General features: G+C 36.5%; 1 protein-coding gene across 2 annotated transcripts in view; it reads right to left on the bottom strand.

The window, feature by feature from the left end:
- The window catches only part of LOC121738491 (aryl hydrocarbon receptor nuclear translocator-like protein 1), a 158,082-nt gene extending 145,730 nt beyond the window's left edge, over nucleotides 1–12,352 (bottom strand). The window contains exon 1 of one of the 2 annotated variants that reach the window (XM_042130572.1): nucleotides 12,086–12,352. In XM_042130572.1, the coding sequence (XP_041986506.1) occupies nucleotides 12,086–12,258 (173 nt within the window). In that variant the 5' untranslated portion in view covers nucleotides 12,259–12,352. The remainder of the gene's footprint in view (nucleotides 1–12,085) is intronic. The other variant, XM_042130571.1, reaches the window with a different exon arrangement.
- Between the last annotated feature and the right edge of the window lie 10,018 nt (nucleotides 12,353–22,370).

The following is a 22,370-nucleotide window of genomic DNA, read 5'->3' as shown; positions in this document are numbered from 1 at the left end:
GCGGACAACGAATCGAAGATTTTCTGTTCTTTTATTAGAACTTTTGTCGTGTTGTCTCTATCGCGCTCTGCGGTGGGAGACTTGAGATTGGTGAGACAGCAATACATTTTCAAATACCTATTTTCAATTTCTCTCGCCCCTGGTGTATCCTCTTAATGGGGGTTCTCATACAAAAACACAATTTTTAGCCTATTTTTTGCTTTATTGCGGTACGGAACCCTTCGTGCGCGAGTCTAACTCGCATTTGGCCGATTTTTTTATGATCCAATAGAATCGCTGCGTTGAGAGGTCAGGCGAGAAATGGAGCGATTTTTAACTGACTTCCAAAAAACGAGGAGGTTATATGTTCGGCTGTGGATTTTTTTTGTTAGTTATCAAAAACATAGCGCAGCTTGGTTTTCTGGTGGAATGTTAAATCTACACACAAGATACCGTCCGGGTACCGAATACGGATGGTGAGACACACAATTTTATATGAAGTCTTGTGCTTCGATTCACCACTTGGATTTGGATATATTTTTTAAAGTAAATAAAAGTATTGAAAAGTAAAGTATTGTAAAAAATATTGTAAATTATTGTAGTGTTGAATAAATAACAAAATAATGGTGATACCATAATAGTCCATCCTACACAATATCCTACGCCCAGGAACAAAGCGTAAACAACAAAAACCTCTTATGGACGCTATCCGGTTGAGTTTATTGGATTTTTCGCTTCCATCGCGCATATCGTCAGTAGTTCTAGCGGAAAATTTAAATCGATACGCTTTTGAGATAGCCACGAAAATACCAGGTTTCAATATGAAGGTATATATTACTAGCTAAAGCCTAAAAGCCGAGCTTTGTGAGGGCTCGCGTCGTCACACCTTGGCTGACTGATGATAACAATCTACATATTAATATAAATAAGAATTACTATGTTAAAGCACAAATCAATAGACTAACAATAGTTTTTCCGTAAAGTGTACCACAAAATGTAAAGGTTGTGAGATATAAGTACTATGATAATAATTAATACTAAATGTTGCGGGTCGTTCCCGTTTCATACCACTTATTTTTTTATACCGCGGTATGAAACAGCGAAGTACTGTTTTTGAATTGCCTGTTTCATACCGCGGTGCTTGGAATGGTATGAAACGGCTAATTCTTTTTTGGTATGGGTGGATTCGTACCACGAATTTTATTAAATATTTTTAGTCTTATCACTTATTTATACTGGCGTATAGAAAAGTGGTTACAAGAAGAAATAAAAAAATATTTTTGTGTACTATTCACCTTACTTGTATATTTTATAAAAATAGGGGTGAAGACAGTAAACGAAATATAATACAAATTATTGTTTTTTGAGAGTTTATATTATAGAATTACCGAAAATGGCATATTTTTACTCAATAATTTTATAATATTTTTTATTATATTTTAAAAAAGTAAAATATATTTAATCCGTAATATCACGTGATCGCAAACAGTCATCACAGAGTGTAACGTCACGATCTCCAAAACATTGTGTGTGACAGTGACATTTCGATGTCAAACCCATACAAAGATTTTTGTTGTTTTTCATAGCGACTCTATAGTCTATCATGAACTTTAGCGTTTAGCGGGAAATTTGAAAACGAAATTAAATAAGTGTTTTTTTTTTTATTTAAATAAGAGAGTTTTTTATATATTTTTAGGTGTAACAAATATACATCTGTAAAATAAATATAATTCCTAAATACACCCCTATTGATTTTAAGGAGCCAAAATTAAAAACAGTGCTAGTTTAGTTTGGTCGTAAGACTTACGTCACGACTTACGAAATATAATACAACTTCTAATATGTTATAATACAGCTTCCGTATGTTTGTCCTCTGCCTGAAAATTAGGGGTCCACGGAAGATCAGGGACGACTGTTGGGTCGTCTTAACCTGAGTGGTCTCCGTTTCTGCACACTTGGGTGTTACACTGCCGTGCTCTAATTGTGCTTAATACATTGTTTTTTTTTTTCTTTTTTGTTTTCCTTTGATAGTTTTTATGTATGAATTAGCTGTAGAATAGGTAAAATAGGTTAACTTTTAATTTTATTCTTGTTGATATCAGTTCTGTATATTAAGTCATATTATGTGTAACATTTAATTGTGGCAGAACAAACGCTTAGTTATTTATTTATAGATATTTTGAGCTTGACTATACTAAAATTTACGCTGCGGTACGAATCGACTAATTCAAAAAAGGTCTTCGCTGTTTCGGACGCCGGTATGAAACAGGCAATTCAAAAACAGTACTTCGCTGTTTCATACCGCGGTATGAAAAATAAGTGGTATGAATCGGGAAGGACCCATGTTGCTCGCGACATCGTCTGCGTCAACACAATTTAACAAACACGAATAATTTTCCCAATTTTTTCACCATTTTCGGTACGACAGCGGGGATTGTCCTCTGATCGACTCTGATTTAGGATTCCCACACAAAACTGCGAATTCGCATCGCATCGTAATGTCATTTTTATTATGAATAGTTTTTATTATGTCGCAGATACTTGCGATGCGATGCGAAATCGCAGGCTCTCCCCCTTACTAATAAACGCTGTATAAGCTTTAAATAGTTATACAGTGTTTTGTCTTCTTCAATCAAATCAAAAATGGCACTCGTGTGACAGGAACAAAACACTGTATAACTATTCAAAGCTTATACAACGTTTATTAGTAAAGCCCTCTATGTGTGTGTATGCCCAAATAGGACTAAATCTCTTTTCATAATAGAATACGTTTTTACTAATAATGATATAAGTAGATCTGAGTAATCTGAAATGAACATTTAAGTATTTATTTATTTAATGTAGTACGAGTAAACCAGTTTTTCTGTCGTAGACCTTCATGGACTCGTCGTAGTACACGCCACCCGTCAATGTTTGGCGGTGTGTTACACTTTTTATCAACCCCACGAATTCCTGGACGTGGTCAACTGGTAGGGCGGAACTCGTCGACCAGCCGAAGTCGGCAAACAGCGTACCAGTCAATGTCCTTTCGTACTCAATCTCCACTTCGAAGGCTCGTTTGCTCGCCGACAGCACCGCCGTCACCGCTCTTCCCGGTTCCAACTCGATTTCCACTCCGGTCGATGATCCCAAAGTTGTCTTTTCAGAAATCTCCCGGGCAAGCACCGAAGTACTAGTGTTATGTGTCTCCTTTTTTTCCCCAAAAGATATGCCGAGCGGTATTCCTAGGACGCTAAACTCTACACTGAATCCGCCATCTTGGCTCGTCGTCTCCGACACTGTCGTATTCACCCACGAAATTGAGACGCTGTTCTCTACGGTCTGAGTCATAGCTGCGTTCACCTTAATTTTTTGTGTTGACGAATTTTTGAAGTTTTTTGCTAGGAGATGAATAGTTTTTTGTTGATCGCTTTTTATTTTCGTGGATTTTACTCTAACTATTGTTGAAACTTCATCGAAATTTTGCTTTTCATTCTCACCGAGCCGTGATGTCGGATTTTTTAAATACACTTCTTTCGGATATTCACCATATAGTTCCTCCACAGCACTTTTCACTGTTTCTTCGCTGAGCCCGAAAACGTCTATATATTTTTGAGTTATTATTTGTTTATCGTAGCCTAGGTAATTTATATTAATTCTTCGATTTTCATCAAGATTTACATCAATTTGGATAACACCATCGACTACTTTGAGTACCACAATTATAATAATAAGAAGCTTCATGGCTCTAAAAAATTAAGTCGTGATACGTCTTCTATTAGTGAAGTCAAGAGATGTTGTTATCTGTAGAGCGAAAACTGAACTTTTTATCAGTTCCACTATGAATATACAAAAATATGCTAACTGCCGCTACATATAATAATTAATAATGTCGTCATTTTATTTTTGTTTTAAAACTTTTTGTGTATTGGTGTTATGTAAAGATAAAATGTTCTAAATTTATATTATTATATTGTCAATTTAATTTTATGTTATATCTAGTGTTATCTCTAATGAGTTGTTAACCTATGACAGAGATAACAAAATCATAAAACTCAAGGTAGTGTGCGCAGCAGCGCATCAAACTTTTTTAATTAATTAATATTATTTTTTTTAAGTTTTCGCATTTCTTTTCTTTGTGTTTGTGGAAACAAAATACAAAATTTTGTGATGCGTGGTTATTTTTAATTAATATAATAATATGATTAGAGAGATAAAACGTTAAGCAAAAATTGAAAAAAAAAAAATAATATTTACGAGAATCGTGTGAAAAGTTGTAGAATTCTACAAAGATATCTAAAAGTATGGTGGGCGCTACGAAAAATAAAAACTAAGAAAACTGCCTCCCATACTTACCCGTTTTGAATTTGGCTACTTTTCGCACACTAAAACATGGCAATAGCAACGAAACACCACTCAAAAGGAAATTAAGCCGTTGACATTAATTGTCATTTCTTTATTCACACAAAATTGTGTACCGAATACATGCATAAAGTATGCATAATGCATGTGTTCGGGTCACATTTGGTTGCACTAACTTACTTGAACTATAACTTTAACTATAATAATAATAACTGTGGACGCTTCACACCACGTCAGTCTGGTCCCGTGCTAAGTACATAAAGGACTTGTGTTACAGGTACCAGACTACGGAAATATATTTAATACTTTTATACTATGCATATATTTAAGATTTTATTATATCATACACATATTTAATACACATCCAGACCCGGGAACATTGAAAACTTTTTGTTCCGTCGGCGGGATTCGAACCCGCGACCCCCGGCTTGAGCTACCAACGCGCTCACCACTGAGCCACAGAGGTCGTCCTTGCATAACTACAATGCAAAATATCAAATCTTTGGTTAAAGTCAAAAATGGACGCCATATTTAACCTTAACCTTGAGCTCGACAAGGCTTTGAATGAACGTGGCGAAAAAAGGAACTAACGCTGTCATCATATAAAAACGCCATTTTTAGGGTACCGTACCCAAAGGGTAAAAACGGGACCCTTTTACTAAGACTTCGTTGTCGGTCCGTCTGTCCGTCTGTCTGTCTGTCTGTCTGTCTGTCTGTCTGTCTGTCTGTCTCCGGGCTGTAACTCAAGAACGGCTATAGCTAGACTTCTTAAATTTTCACAGATTATGCATATCTATTGCGGCTATAACAACAAATACTAAAAATAAAATAAAGTTAATATTTAAGGGGGGCTCCCATACAAGAAACGTGATTTGGACATTTTAGCTCGTAATCAATAATGGTAACAGCTTGGCACTTGACATTTTCACAAAATCCTTAATTATATTTGTACTTTAATAATTAATAATAAAATTAAAATAAAGTAAACATTTAAGGTGGGCTCCCATACAAAAAACACAATTTTTTGTCTACTTTCGCTCTATAACGGTGCGGAACCCTTCATGCGCGAGTCCGACTTGCACTTGGCCGATTATTGACAGTTCTCCTCTACCAGCAGCGCCCCCGCCCACGTTCATTTCAAGCCTTGTCGGACCAGCTATCATCTGTCAAATTCTGTGGTCAAAGTTAAGGTTAAAGTTAAAGTTAGCCTTAACTATAACTATGCCATTACTTTGACCATAACTTTAACTTTAACCACGCCTCTGGTGCAACCCACCCTCAGTAGACTCGTGGGCAAATTTTTTGACACAGTTAAACTCTTCCTTAGTTTTTATTATTCGTAGGGTGGGCGTAATTTGTGTAAAGAGTTGTTAAGAGGATACACCAGAGGCTAGAGAAATGAAAAAAAAGTACGTGTAATATCTATAGCTGTCTCCCTTACCTCAAGCCTATACCGCAGAACGTGATAGAGACAACTGCAGAAAATCAACGATTCGTTGTCCCCTGATTCCTTCTCCAAAACTTAAACGATTTAAGTACTTTTTTCATTAAAGATTAAAGAAAGGCTTGAGCAGTGTTCCTATGTTTTACTTTTTTTCGTAAAATCTATTTTCTGGATGTTTGAACACAGCGGAAAATCTGGCCATTTTTTTTGGGTTTTTGAACGTTTATATCTTATTTAATAATTAAATTATAAAAAAAAGAAAACATAGGGACATTGTATTAGTGGCCGTAGATATTCAGGAAAAAAATTATAACTATACTAGCATTATCCAGGGAGGAAACAGGGGACAACGTTTGTTTGGGAAAAAGGGCGGTGTGGACTCCTCTTAAATTCGTCAAGAATATGGTAGGCGTGAATTGTGTGGAAAGATGTAGAATTCTGCAAAGAGCTGATGGTGAGCGTGAATTGTGTGGAAAGATGTAGAATTCGGAATTCGTCAAAGAGCTGATGGTGGGCGTGAATTGTGTGGAAAGATGTAGAATTCGGAATTCGTCAATAGCTCTCTCACATAAACACGCATCACAAAATTTTGTATACTGTTTTTACAAACGCATATCATCAACATTTACTAGGCATTTTTTATATCAAAACGGGGGTAAACGAGCGAACGGGTCATATCAAGGAAAACAATAACCGTCGCCAATGGACCTCCCAAGTCACAACATCATAATAGCCGCAGGTGCGTTGCCAGGCTTTTGAGGGGGCGCGGCGATTAGATATCCCACAACCTAAACATTTTGTGGAACACTTTACGGAAAAGCTATCACTCCTATTGATTTGTACTTTAACATACCTAGTAATTTTTGTTTTAAATATGTAGATGTGTTATCACCAGTCAGTCAAGGTGTGATGACGCGAGCCCACACAAAGCTCGGCTTTTAGCTAGTAAATAATATAAAATTATAATTACCGAGGGACTGTTCTAGCGGATTTTAAAAATATTAGTTATTTATATAAAATATTTAGCTATTCGTTTAAGGGACTAATTAAGCAAACATTTTTTTGTATATTTATTTTCCTTAGTTCAGTGTATTTAGCTATAATTGTACCTAATCAAACTCCATTTTTTATCTTTTGCGATTATTGTGATGGTTAAAACGTATTTATGTGAAAATTTTGTATGCATCTATAAAATTTGTATGGTGTAGACGTGGAGATGAATATATTATCTTTGAAGCCAATATATCCTCGCAGTGTGACTCCTAATTCTTTAAATTGGTACTTGAAAATCGCTGATATTTGTGAAAAAAATGTGATAGTGTCCTTAAATCACACTGAGAATTTTGTGAATATTAGTCAGTAGTCACCCAGTCTTTCAACCGTAAGAGTGAAACTCTCTCACCCAGGAGAAAAGGCAGAGTGGCATTTGAGCTTACCTGAAATATAATACTTCTAATCCGCATGACTTAATCCGGTTCACAAATATTTGCTTTGACCACGTAAAGCTGCTTCTATATAATCCGATGTCATATAATATTCCTAATTAGTCGTTTAGCCATTCAGATTAAGTATTAGCCAGCTAACAAGATGCTTTGGCAGTTCATTAAATTATTAAGGTAAACATGAAAGGACTAGACCGATAGTAAATATATTATAGGTACAACTTAAGGTTTATAAGTTAAAGTGATTATTTTTCAGAATGAGTTGTTAAGGGCAAACAAACCTATTGTTATCACTTATCAGTCATCTTATTATTGGCAACCTAGATTTTTGTTTGAAAATACTAGGAATGCTAATAATATGCTTTTCGGTAGCATTAACTTTTAAACCACCAATAAATAAATAAGTAATATTAATTTGCTTTGTCCACACTGTGCCTTTTTTTGTTCATCAAGGGCATGCGTTATAGCGCAGTCAACATCGCACGTGAGGTATGCCCGCGACGCTATGACGCTTTTCTTTCCAACGCGGGTGGATTTTGACGCATTCAATTATTGAATATGCCAAACGAAAGTTGAATAAAAAAATGATGACGAAAATTGAAGATAAAATTGCATAGTGTGGACATAGCTATTGGGTGTTTTAAGCTGTCTACACACCGCGGCACTAACCCGCCGGAAAAAGCGCCGCGGCCCTATTAGTTTCGACTTTCGCCGGATTCGTGCCGCCAGGCCAGTGGCTGTGGAGTTTGGTGTGTAGACAGCTATAATATTATTATATGCTATTTTTTTTATAAAATAAGGGGGCAAACGAGCAAACGGGTCACCTAATGGAAAGTGACTACCGTCGTCGCCCATGGACACTCGCAACATTAGAATGCAGGTGCGTTGCCGGCTCATTTAGCCTTGAGTGTGCCAGGGAGAGAACGCGTGATAGTGTTTTATTATAAACAATATAGAATGGGACTTGACGAAAAAGTGACAAAACTAAAAGAACTCTTTCGTTCAAAACAATAACGGACCCAAAACAGCGCGACTGTCATGCCGCCGGCCAAGTTATCCGAATCGCTACATTCGGAAGCCGCAGGGCTTACCGCCGGCACTAACCCACCGACTTCGTCGTTCGTCGCATCGGGCCGTCGGGATGAGGTGTGTAGACAGATTTAGGGTCAATTCGGACCGTAACGCGACGAGGCGAGGCGCGGTGCGGCATAAATTTGTATGAATTTGACAGATTTCAATTGCGTGAGAAGTCTTGCGAATCTGTCAAATCCATATGACGTATGATGGACATTTTGGTATATAGTCTCAACCAAGATAAACTATACACCATAATGGCGGCTCTCGACATAGGCGAACGCGTTGGCCAACGCGTCTGCAGACGCGTTGGCCCAATGTGTAGAACGGGCGTTCGCGCGTTGGCCAACGTCTAAATACCTACGGCCAACGCGCGAACGCCCGTTCTACACATTGGACCAACGCGTCTGCAGACGCGTTGGCCAACGCGTTCGCCTATGTCGAGAGCCGCCATTAGATAGCTCTTAGTGAGTAGGTAAAAAAGTTATATGGCGCCCAGCCCCTAACATTTGTGCATTACGAAATAATGTACAGTCAATGTACAAGGCCGGCAACAATGAAGTTGTTTTTATCGTCTATGTGGTAAGATTTTTTTACGTTTAGAAAGGTAACGAATGTCTTGTCTTAGACTGTACACCCTAGATTTACGCTCACAGTAGTTAACCCCTCCCTCATACCGCTCACCCTTGGACGGCGGATCAGGTAACGATGCGCGGGCGATTTTCGCTCTCTCTTTCAATCGGTCAGTCGTTCGATTACATTGTCTGTGTATGTCAATTCACAACATAGCTTAACCACTAGTTTAAAACCGGCCAAGTGGGTATCGGGCCACGCTCAATATAGGGTTCCGTAGTACCGCTAGTTTTTGATGTTTTACACTAATAACAACATCATCTCAGTTACGTTCAACGGAATTTGAACGAAAAGTTCCTTTTTACTTCGCCGTATACATTTATGTAGTTGATCGACTATTACATACTGTACTCAAAAACTTATGAAGTCTTCCTAGCCGTGAGAGTTTTCCATTTAAATTCAGCATATTTCCTACTCCCTTGAATTTTTTCACATTTCCAGAAACAACAGTTTAACTGGTAGACGTAGGGAACACTGGACTCTAACGATTTTTTCCACTTTAAAACTTAATATTTCACAAATCGGAAAATGATCTATGAATACTCCTATTAGTTATTTAAAAAAAACTATCCAACGACATCCCACACGGAGGTCCCGCTTGATGTGTACGGGAGGTACTATAAAATATATTATATATTTTTAAGGTTTTATAAAACATATTTGTCGGCATTCATATTATGTGCATTCATGCCGAATGACATCTTTGTAGGTCCTATAGTCTCTGAGCAAAACCGTGGACAGACATACGGACAGACAGAAGGACAGGCAGATGGACAGACAGACAGACAGACAGATGAACAGACGGACGGACAGACCGAAACTATAATAAATATGTTTTTGACTATAACGGAACCCTAAAAATGATCATGTTATAGACTATATTATAACGTGATGTTATCGCATGAAATTATACAATCGCTGATGTCACTTTTAACGTGGCTTTACTGAAAAAGTACAACGAATCTTGACCAGCGCCCTTTTGGTCATTAATGTACTATCAGAGAAGTTGATTCATATGCAAATCGGGTACCTAAGTAGTTTGGTTGCGTTTCGTCAAACCCAGCTGACAGATCGCAATTAACATTGAATTGACATATTCGACCAAATAACGTTGGTCTGTCAATTGCATAGGAATCAACTTCATCGATGGTACATGGGTATATCTAAAAAATATACAATCAATTCTTGTTGAGCCCTATACCAGAGCCCATACATTTTTGCCCATTATCATTTAGAAATGCATCTACGCGTCGCGACGTTGCGGTCTGAATGAACCCTAAAAGACGTCGCAACTGAAATCTATCAATTCAGTACAAATTAAGAAATACATTTACGCGTCGCGTTGCGGTCTGAATTGACCCTTACTTTAACTGTCAAATTAAACAGCAGCCTTTGACTACGATGAAATATCACTTATTTTAAAAAAACGTCCCTTTAGGATGAGGCCGCTCAAAGGCAGGAAAATTGAATTCCCGAATCCCGGAAACTCTTATTGTGACTGTGGCCTGTGGGCTGTGCGTTGAAAATAATTGATATTTAAAAGAAGAAGAGGACGGAACCCTTTTAGGAAGTGACTTTTGGACGGACCCCCAAAAAATAAATGAATTGTCTCCACGCTGGCCTGATGACATTAGGTGACATTAGAAACAATTTATGTACTATCAGAGAAGTTAATTCCTAGGCAGATGGCGGACCTAAGTGATTTGGTCACGTTAAGTCAAACCCATCAGACCGATCACAGCTTAGGTACATTGAATTATTGACACAAGCCAATTGTGTGTGTGCCAGCAAACTGTGGAGATTATTTTTCGTCGGGGGTTAAAAAGAATTATTGTCAACTCTCGACAGTGATACCTATAAAATTTAAAGTGGATTTTTTTTATTTCCACAAAATTAAACAATTCGTATCTTATAATATAATTTATAAATATTTTAAATCTTATGTCGTCAATATAAAAATGCATTTTAAGATCATTCGATGATCATCTTAATAACGGGTTTACATAATACATTAATCCAATCCAGCGCCGTATAATATAAACGGGTATACTGGAATCAGCGTTGCCAGACGTCCCTATTTTGGGGGGACGCGGACGTCCCGATAATTAAATGTACCGCGCTGGACAGACTCAGTCCCGCTTTTCGGGGATAACTCGGGGACCGGACGATAAGAGTGTGGACTGTGGAGGATAGAGGGGTGGATTTTCTAAGGCTACTTTTGCTATATATTGTACCTTTAAACGTAAATTTAAGTTAAATAAAAATATAAAAAATCGAAAACTTTTGATTTTATACGAGTAAGTACATTATTTTACTATGTCCCGCTTTAGACGGAAGAATCCCGCTATTTTCACTCAAAAAGGTCCAAATTCCCGACTTGACACAAAAAAATCTGGCAACGTTGACTGGAATGCACTGGATTGCACTAAATAGCACTCTCGTGCATTCCAGTACCCATGTACATTATAGCAAGCATAGAGACTAGAGACCTACAGCTTATAGAAGTGTATCTAGTTCATGACGCTTTGTACCTACAAGGTATATGCATAAAACATACATAAAACTATTGATTATACACCAACTAGAGGAAAAATAAGTGGAAACATTATACTTATCTACTAATAAGCAATTTTTTGCAGCGCAATTTACTCTACATATCGCTAAAATAAATAAGAAATTTCAATATTTTAGTTTATTCATTTAATAATTTTTAACTTGTCTATATTTTCAGACGAGTTCTGAAAAGTTAATAGATAATACAACGGTTCGCACAGCAATTCTATCAATTATTAGGCATTATCGCGTAAGTATAGGAACTAGGAACTAACTAGAATGTAGGAGTTACATTTTTTCGAAATAAATACTATCTTATCCTTCTTCGAGATTCAAAGACTCGAATTTATAACCTTAAAATATATAAATATATAAGAATATATAAACTTCCTAAGTACCAAGTCGCTAATACATTTTGCTGTGTCATATAAAACACGTTGTTGCGTACATGCAAACAGCAATATAATATGTCGCAGATAAACATATCGTCAGTACGGTATATCTAATTGTGCAACAAAATATAATTATAATAATTTGTAGCGCAGCGCTCGGCATAAACAATGTCACGGACATATAAACATAGACGGTGCATTTTAAATTACACAATCGTAATACGTACCATTTCGGTGCGTTCTCTGGTTGGTTGGGCGAGAGGAGGAGAGTCAGCGCCGGCGCCGGATTGAACTGCGGATCGAACTGCGCAGGCACAGGTTGGACTTCCTTATCCGGGTAGCAAGGATAAGGGTAGTCGTACGCGTTGTATTCGCGTTCTAGTAACCACCAGTCGTCCATGACTGTTCATAGCGCGCGTGCGGACTCGTGCGCGCACTAACACTAAACTAGTGATGCACGCTGCATCGACTAGACTATAGAATCGATTCGTACATTGTAACGACTCGTGCAAACGCCCACATAATGCAAATTGAGATTGCAACGAAACACCTTATGAAGCTAAGGAGTTTGTTTGTGCTCCCCTCACGAACTACTGGACCGATTTAAATGTAATTTGGCACAGATATAGTAGACTTACGGGGAGGGATATAGGCTACTTTTTGCGGTAAAATGTACAATTACGTGAATCCGAAACCGCGCTGAACGTCTATTCTTATTAGAAGCTAAAAAGTTGTTTGAATGCGTTACTCGAAGGAAGTAATGGTTCGAATTAAAAAGTTATTTTTGTGTCGGATAGTCAATTTATAGGGGAAGGCTTTAAGGCGCTGTGGTTATTGCAACTACGTAAAATGGGTTTTTTAAAACACGTTTTTAGTAAAGAAATGTCATTATTTAAGTATCAAATAAGTACCGTTTTAAAATTGAGAAAATTTCCTATACGCAAAGGTATATCAGTACACAATTTAAAAAATTCTGCTCGTTAGAAAAAAATCTCAAAGATGACTCTTATAACGCTGTTTTTCATAATTAAATCATTTTATGGCTAAATTACACACTTTCTTAGAAAAAACAAGAAATGTAGTACATGTGTCGTAACCTAACGTAAACGATTTGATATATTTGATTTGTGTAATACTAAAAACAAAAGGTTTTTACTCCTATTTTCTATTATCAAGGCACGCGGCGAGCGCGTAACAGCCACTGTACAAGGCGCGCTGATATGAATGTTATTTTAATGTCCTTAACGTCGATATTCGTACTGACAGACATCGACATGCTTATTTTAGTGACTACTGGGCCTTAAGAGCATATTTTATGCCGTTCACGCTCAAACTGTACTTTTGAAACTTGAAAAAATCATCAACCACGTCTTATCTTTATAAAAATGTTGATTACTTATTTTTATAGGAAATTTCACTGTCTATGTTATAGTTATAGTAGAGAAAAAAATACGATTTATAGAGTATTTGTACATAAAATCTCGATACCTAACAGAGGTTTTCTTAAATTTCGTTTGTATGGAAACTTGACATTAAGCGTAAACGCTCTTAAGAGGGCGACTAGCCCAAAAAATCTAATATCGTAGTTCTCTCTTCACATTCAAGCCCGTCTTTTATGTGCCAGTTGAAAAAGGGCGACGCGGATTCATCGCCAAATTAGTTTTTTCTCAATAACTCGATATAAATATACAAATCAAATCAAATCAATCAAATCAAAATTGTTTTATTTCTGAATAAATTTAAAATAAATGTTTTCAGAAAGTCCTACATGATGCCTACCACCGGTACAACATTTTATACATCCGCTAGGTCGGTTTCTCAATGATAGAATATTATACAATGTGTTAAAATATTATCTTATTTCAATGCACGGTTATTATAGCAATAAACGAAGAATTCGTGAAAATTAAAAATTTTAAGATATCGTGATTTTGCTCAGATCGAATTTTTGGAAATGTAATGTAATATCTACAGTGTGTAACAAAAATAAGTGATAATACTTTAGGGTGTGTACGTGTTCCTTGTAGAGAGTTCACTGTGAAAGTAACAGCGCTGAAAGACGAAAATTTTTTTTCACTTTTGTATGGGCAAAGGCCCGAGCGTCACGAGTTTCTCCATACAAAAGTGAAAAAAAATGGTCTTTCAGCGCTGCTACTTTCACAGTGAACTCTCTACAAGGAACACGTACACACCCTAAAGTATTATCACTTATTTTTGTTACAACCTGTATATTTAGAAAATGAAACAATTCGAGGCTTATGGTCAAGTATAAAAAGAAATAAGTTAGTCGCCACCTTAAGCTATATAACATCATGTTGCACTGACCACTGTACGAGTAAGGAAGCAGAGGAAAATGTGGACAAAACGGAAAAAAAATCACTTTGTTATTATGACGCGGTAGAAGTCGCGGGCAAAAGCTAGTCTACTTTAATATAATTAATAAACAAGTTTCCATCGACATGGTAGAAATGTAACACGAAGAAGTTTAAGCTGGGCATGTCGTTTGAAGGAAAACTTTGGATGTAGGTAGGTGCCACTTTACTTTCTGCATATTATATCTAATTAATTGTTTTTGTTACAATATCTTTTGCAAACATTTTGTCTTTATAATGTTGATCTTGCTACCATACTTAATTATTGTATATGTAATATGTTACGCTCAAAGACCGAAAACGCTCGGTTTTTCTTTACGCGGTCCTGTTTTCGGTCGAGCGGTCGAGTCGGTCCTGCACCCTCGCCAGCGCTCCATTGGTTATGAGAGTAAGGAATAGTGCTCTTGTGTATTGCGCACACACTTGGGCACTATAAAATTACTCCTGCTTAACTGGCCTGGTTTCATTAAAACCAGAGTGCTCTTGTGTATTGCGCACACACTTGGGCACTATAAAATTACTCCTGCGTAACTGGCCTAGTTTCATTGAAACCAGAGTGCTCTTGTGTATGCGCACACACTTGGGCACTGTAAAACTACTTCTGCGTAACGTGCTCTTGTGTATTGCGCACACACTTGGGCACTATAAAATTACCCCTGTGTAACTGGCCTAGTTTCATATACGTGGGAGAGCCATGCTTCGGCACGAATGGGCCGACTCGACCGGAGAAATACCACGTTCTCACAGAAAACTGGCGTGAAACAGCGCTTGCGCTGTGTTTCGCCGAGTGAGTGAGTTTACCGGAGGCCCAATCCCCTACCCTATTCCCTTCCCTACCGTCCCCTATTCCCTTCCTATCCCTACCCTCCCCTATTCCCTCTTAAAAGGCCAGCAACGCACCTGCAGCTCTTCTGATGCTGCGAGTGTCCATGGGCGACGGAAGTTGCTGTCCATCAGGTGACCGTTTGCTCGTTTGCCCCCTTATTTCATTAAATAACTAAAAAACTAAAACTAAATCTCAACTATTTCTGTACATACAACAGTCTTCATTACTTTGAAGTCGGTACCGGCTAATTTTATCGTGAGTTCAGTCAATGTCAGAATATCTGAAGCTTTTGGGACTGGTACCGACTTCAAAGTAATGAAGACTGTTGTATGTACAGAAATAGTTGAGATTTAGACGAATTCTGAAAAAGGCACTATTATAGAGTAAGAGTTATTTAATACTTTTTAGTTCATATTATTATTGTTTTTACCTTGGAAGTCGGTTTTAATTTTTTGTTAAAAATAATAATTTCACTCTTTTTAGTTATCTACAAGATAAGGCTTTATGCGTAAATAACCACTACGAATGTTAACTATTCACATTATGTTACTGTAAGCGAAATTGTGGTAAATGCTTGCAGTTATCTAAGCGATGCTGCAATTTAAGCACATTTATCTACAAAGGTTTAGGAGTTTTGTTCAGTGCCTTTGGACCAAGAGACACCTTCGTATGAAATTTCTCTTATTCGTAACATATGTTTAAGTTACTAGAAACAACATTTTAACCACTATGAGTCTTTTGATAAAAAGGATTTCCCTCGATTGCTCATAGATCCCATCATCAGCTCACCACTTTCGTAATTATTATACAAAATCAAGATTATAGCCTACAGCGAAATAATCATCAAAATTATCGCTTCCATGCAAAATATCACGAAAAGCATCAATAATTGGGTCATAATGTGATGACCCATGGCATAATTATGATTGTGATGATGATGATTCAGTTGTTTAAACATAACGCCGAAATCCCCGAATCTTTATCTATAAGGATTCAAAAGTTCTGTTGAGTACCTTCGGATCTAGGGTATAACCTGGTGCGAAGTCTTACTTTTTGGTAGCATTTACCTCGAATGCTTCAGAAAAAATTGAAATCACTATATGTTTCCATACAAATTTCAAGGAGTCCCCTCGATTCCTCCAGGATATCATCATCAGATCACCACTTTTGTGAACATGGTACCAAATCCGAATCCTATACAATACAAAAAGAATTTTGAAAATTGGATTACAAACGGCTGAGTTATCGTTGAACATACAAAAAAAAAAAGATACATACAACCGAACGTATAACCTCCTCCTTTTTGGAAGTCGGTAAAAATGTGTCTGTGTAAAATGGTGTAAACTATGTAAATGTCTGATTAATGTTTTTTTTAATAAATAACTTTAAAAAATTGGGTATTCTATTTATTTTAATTTTATAGACATAATCGGGCAAAGGTAAATAATTTCCCACTTTGGTTGATCATGAACAGGCAAAGGGAAATAATTTCCCACCCGTAAAAACATAATTATTTTCAGTTTCACCAATTCATAATTTATTTTATATACACAGATATCCTAATTGACCTAAGAACATCTACTTAAGCCATGCAAAACTGTTTTTTTCGTTAGGCCCGAATAAGACTTAAATTGTTTTATATTTTAGCATTATTTATAGCAATTATTACTTATTATTATAAGCAATTTCATATAAAAAAAACACATATTAAACATAAAATATGTTTAAGACTTAAAGTAAATACATTTTGTGACTAGCCTTTTCCAATTGTGTGGTTTAGATAGTACATCTCAATTTACCTGTCGCATATGTATAGTTAAAAGCTTCATCAATATTGTTTCGTCCATCAGAGTTGACAGAATTTGACGAATCAGTATGGTATTCCGTAAAAAGCTTTACCGTGACTTTATTCAAATTTTGCACTAGGTCCAATATTTTTAAACCGACTTTCAGGAGGTTCAATGTATTATATAAATAATAAAAAGCTACTTCCATTTTTATAGGAAACTTTACGACGATTTTAAGAAGGTGATTCAATTTATCTTTTTACTTTAAATAAAGCCCTAGAGAGCTTTCGCTTTGAGACATCGACTCTTTGATGGGTGTTGGGTTGGGTCGGCGGTACCAGCCTGGTAAAACTGGCCGAGATTTTGTTGTGTGCCGTACGTGGCGACGCATTGATACTATGGCGCACACATACAAGCCGCGCGGTGCCTTTGTATGAAGGTAACTTACTTCCCCTCCTTTTACTATGCTTTTGTTCAATTTTCAGTCTGAAACACGGAGCGAATTTCAAAATGCATTTTATTTATCAAAAGGTTAAAATATTTATAAAAACCCTCCTGTAAGCCTCCTCACACGTTCTTGGTTATTCATACTGATATGTCTTGTTTTTGTATCTTTATTTTTTTCTTTTTTCTTTTCTCTTTGTGTTGATTTTGTATTGTTTGAACTGTAATAATTTATGTATCATGGGGGTGATATTTTCCGTTGGGAAAAAACCCCTGCTTAAAACAATAAATAAAAAAAAAAAACTAATATTATTGTAAATGCGAAAGTGTGTCTGTGTATCTGTCAAGTGTTACCTCTTCAATCCGCTGATCTGATTTAGCTGAAATCTGGTAAGATACATACTTTGAGTCCCTGGAAAATACATAGTTAGGGTACTTTTAAGGTGACGTCTTGATAATTTGGCTGCAGCGATATCGATTTTTCTCAACAATGACTAAAGCTAAGAAATTGAAGTTCATTGTTAGTATTCATCATAATATCCTTTACCTTTGAATTACCCATAGCATACCACGATTGGTCAACATTTATAACACAGAATAATTAATCAAAAAGACCTCTATAAAAACAGGGATTCTAATTTTGCCAACAGAGGAGAGTGATTTAAGCTTCCAAATTTTGTAGATTATTTCAATCATACACTATAATTTTCCCATAGCTTATGGATTTTCAATTGTGTTAGTAACGCTAAAACTCGAAAACGGCTCAACAGATTGGGCTAATTTTAGTCTTAAAATATTCGTAGACATCCAGGAAAGGTTTTAAAGTGACACGAAGTTCACCGGGACAGCTAGTATGAAATATATTTATGGTTTTTGAATTACACGACAAAAATCGCTTACGGCCTTTCCATTTCTTGTTTTCTATGAGAGGCCGGCGACAAGCGAAGCAAACAAGCGATCTAAAACATATTATCCAAAACGATTTTTTATTTTAAGGGGAGGTTATTCCTAAATTAGCAGGCCGATGTCTGTCAGTGCGAATATCGACGTAAAAGACATTAAAATAACATTCATATCAGCGCGCCTTGTACAGTGGCGGTTACGACGATCGCCGCGTCCATGATAGGGCGAAATAGGAGAAAAAACCTTTTTACTTAGATAAAAAATAGTGTAACTAAACATGTATCCGTACATTTCCCTGTAAAATTTTAATAGTAATCGAACTATCCAAATTATTTTTTGATTGAGTCCCTGTAAGTCCTATAAAACTGAAAATGTTTTTAAAATCGAGGTTGTTTCGGAATTTTTTTTTATCGAGTAAAATTATCTGTATTGTGTTTCTAACCGTAAAAGTCACTAGTTAAAAGATGTATCTATACATGTATATATTTTTCAGTTTTTTTTAATGACGCTTTCTTTAAAAATTACTCATTCTAGAAACGTGAATTTGGAATATCCTAGCCTTAACGCGGCGTAACCTTAAACCAGAAAATGTGCGGCACCCTCGCGAATCGCAATAAACGTATTTTTGCGCAACGGAGTTACGGGCGTCATCTAGTTTCTTATTATTTTGACACATTCATACATTGGGAGTATCCTCTTAAGTATTTAATTTATTATATTAGTTATTTAACCTAAAGGTTTGATCTTTAGTTTTGTTGTGGCATCGTATCAGATAAAGTCACATCTGCAGCGGAAAGTTACTAGAAAATAACAGATAAGGTTATACGTAGGTATACAATATAGACTTTGAAATCAGGTAGATAGACCATTTGTAGCAGGAATCGCAGACTTTCCAGAAAGAGTTATACTTTGTTACCTATTCGGAAATAAAACTTTGTTTTACTTCATATTATTTATTAAGAAACTATAGTCTATAGTCACCTCTAACTGTTAAAGAAAGCGTTTCAAAGAGGCTTTATGGCCCAATCACACTTATTTAGGTTATGGGTATATTAAATTAGAAACCCCGATACAATACTTTAATAAGGGTCTATACAGACGGACCGCATTTCATCTGCAATCCAACCGCAAATTGCAGTTCAAGTGCAGTTTGAATGCAGTTGACACGACTGCAATAGAACTGCAAACGTGGGAGAGCCATGCTTCGGCACGAATGGGCCGGCTAGACGGGAGAAATACCACGTTCTTACAGAAAACCGGCGTGAAACAGCGCTTGCGCTGTGTTTCGCCGAGTGAGTGAGTTTACCGGAGGCCCAATTCCCTTCCCTATCCTCGCCTATTCCCTTCCCTTCCCATCCCTACCCTCTCCTATTACCCTATTCCCTCTTAAAAGGCCGGCAACGCACCTGCAGCTCTTCTGATTCTGCGAGTGTCCATGGGCGACGGAAGTTGCTTTCCATCAGGTGACCCGTTTCTTCTTTCGTTAAAAAAACCAAACGCGCAGTCGGATTGCAGTTCAGTTGCAGTTGGCGTGCAGTCGTGTGAACTGCATACCGACTGCATCCAAACTGCACCATCCCACCCGCCCGCACGCTCCGCTCTCCCGCGCATGGAATCAGTAGCAAAAACAAGGTTAGAGTGAGCGCACGGGATGGTGCAGTTTGGATGCAGTAGGTATGTCAGTACGCGTTTGGTTTGCAGTTCTATTGCAGTTGTGTCAACTGCATTCAAACTGTACTTGAACTGCAATTTGCGATTGGATTGCAGTTGAAATGCGGTCCGTCTGTATAGACCCTTACGACCGTTCCCAATATTTGATCTATCTCTGGTTTTGCCCTACTAGATCACAATAGACATATCATTCTGTCTACTCTGACTAGAGATAGGAATAGCTCACATTAGACATTAAAGACATAATATATTTTATGTCAATTCAGTGTTAGCGGCGATCGGTTGTATGTCAAATCAGAGATAGATTCAATATTAGGAACGGCCGTAAGTGAATGACGATAATGATCGCTTCATTATTTTGCATTCTGAATTATTCTGTTCAGAATGCAAAATAATGAAGCGATCAAAAGCTTTCAGTGATTTGAGCGCCTTTTTGGTGGTTTGTTATTATGTGAAGAACATTGCATTTTATAATGGTGGTGTTTTTGTTACGTAAAATTGAATAAATGATTCTTATTCATATAATAAATGATTTAATGTAACAGATAAACCCAAATTTTCTTTTTAAATGACTGGGCTGGTGACGATAAACTATAGTAATATGATTCTTTTGTAGGGCAACACACCTTTTCCGATGTTTACTCATTACTTGGGTTACTTGAGTACAAACAAACAACGAAGGTGAGCAAAAGGTTATATCGAAATATTATATGTCCTGACCATCAATCCCAGCGGCAGCCGGCAGCCTCATAACAATAATTATTATTATTGAAAATTGTTATTAGGCAGCCGGCTCATAATAATTTGAGTGAGAATTGTTACTATAGCCACGATGGAGGTGTTATTGGTACCTACTCATATTCGGGGATTCCGATTGATTGGACATTCGACCTCCCCGTACGTTAATCGGCACTTTTTTTAACCTCCGACGAAAAGAGAGGTGTTAAGTTTGACGTGTCTGTCTGTCTGTGCATGTGTGTGTGTCCGTGGCACCTAGGGTTGCCACTTGCCACCCGTACTTTATTATAAAGTATTGTACGTTATTTCAGGATATTGTACTTTGTACTTCACGAAAATAATAAAGTACGCAAAAATACTTTATTTCAAACTAGATGACCCGGTGAACCTCGTATCACCTATCTCTCGAGTTTTAAAGTAACTAACAAAGTACAGAATTCATTTTTATTTAAACAGATAATTTTATAAATTGTACTTTATTTTTATACTTACTGTGTACTGTTTTTTTCTCACCTAAAGTAGCCAATGTACTTTATTTACAAAAAACCTTAGTAGCATCGTAACATTCAAGCGGGTGGATTGATTTTGACCTGCTTTTTTAACACACTTTTATAAGCTTCGGCTGTATGTATGTAACGGAATCTTTGAGCACGATTTTAACATAATATTATCTCCAGTACCTAGTCTAATTAATTCGAAACTTGGCATACCTACGTATAACGTAACCAATGACAAAGCGGTAATAATTGAAAATAGCATGTTTTTTAGTATTTTTAACTATTAGTATTTATTTGTTTGATAGCTGATATTACTATGATGATGAATAATGAGTGTTCTAATTTTCTGATATTTATCGTTATTTTGTAAGCCTTATTCATAATTTGTAAATTCTTAGCTAGTCACTTGTTACATCAAAGAAATGTTGTTATGATTTCAATTTACAATAAAATAATGAATTTAGGTATTTATTAAATTCCTGTCTTCCTTAAAATTCCTCATTGTTTACTATGTAGCTTGTCAGACGTCAAAGCTTTTCTAATAAATCAAACAAGTAAGACTTATGACAGCCAGAATTTCGTATCTTATAAGAGCTGAAAGTTTTCAGGTAAGTATAACAAGGTAAGTCAGAGGTAAGAACGACCAGCAACTATGAAGTTTCGGACGCGGTTACTTTAGCTCCTAAACCGGATACCTCCTAAAGTTTAGGAGGTATCCGATTTTGATAGTCTACAGTAGACTGTAGACTGCACTCTACCTAAATGAAGTTTGACGTCTGTATACACGGTATTTAGATACTTTAAACCTTAGAGTATACATAGCTTGCTATAATGTTTACTCTATGCTTTAAACCCATTCAAATAAATGAGATAATCAATTCGACCCGTATATAATATTATGACAGGGGTCACGTAATTAATACTTTCAGAACTAACCAGTTCTTGTCTATTGTTTGTATGTATGTATATTGTATGTACGGTTTTATGTTTGAGTTCACATAATATTATATTATCTGGAACTATAAGTACGATTTAAGTCATTATTTTTTGTTGCACTAGGTATTGTTCAACTTAGGGAATACCGACTAATAGGTAGTTTTTATTATTCGTAGCTAATAGGAATAATTTTAAGGTCAATTTTGAAGTAGTTTTTTTTTAAATACAACTTGTTATTAAGTTAGTCGATAAGTTGAGTCTAGTTGTCTAGTCAACATGATTAATCGTTTTGATGACAAGATGTTAGTCGATAAAATAGTTTATTTTAGAACTGTAAA

The sequence above is a fragment of the Aricia agestis genome, chromosome Z (genome assembly GCF_905147365.1).
Source record: "Aricia agestis chromosome Z, ilAriAges1.1, whole genome shotgun sequence".
Taxonomy (NCBI): Eukaryota; Metazoa; Arthropoda; class Insecta; order Lepidoptera; family Lycaenidae; genus Aricia; species Aricia agestis.
This window is presented reverse-complemented; position numbering and strand designations above follow the sequence as displayed.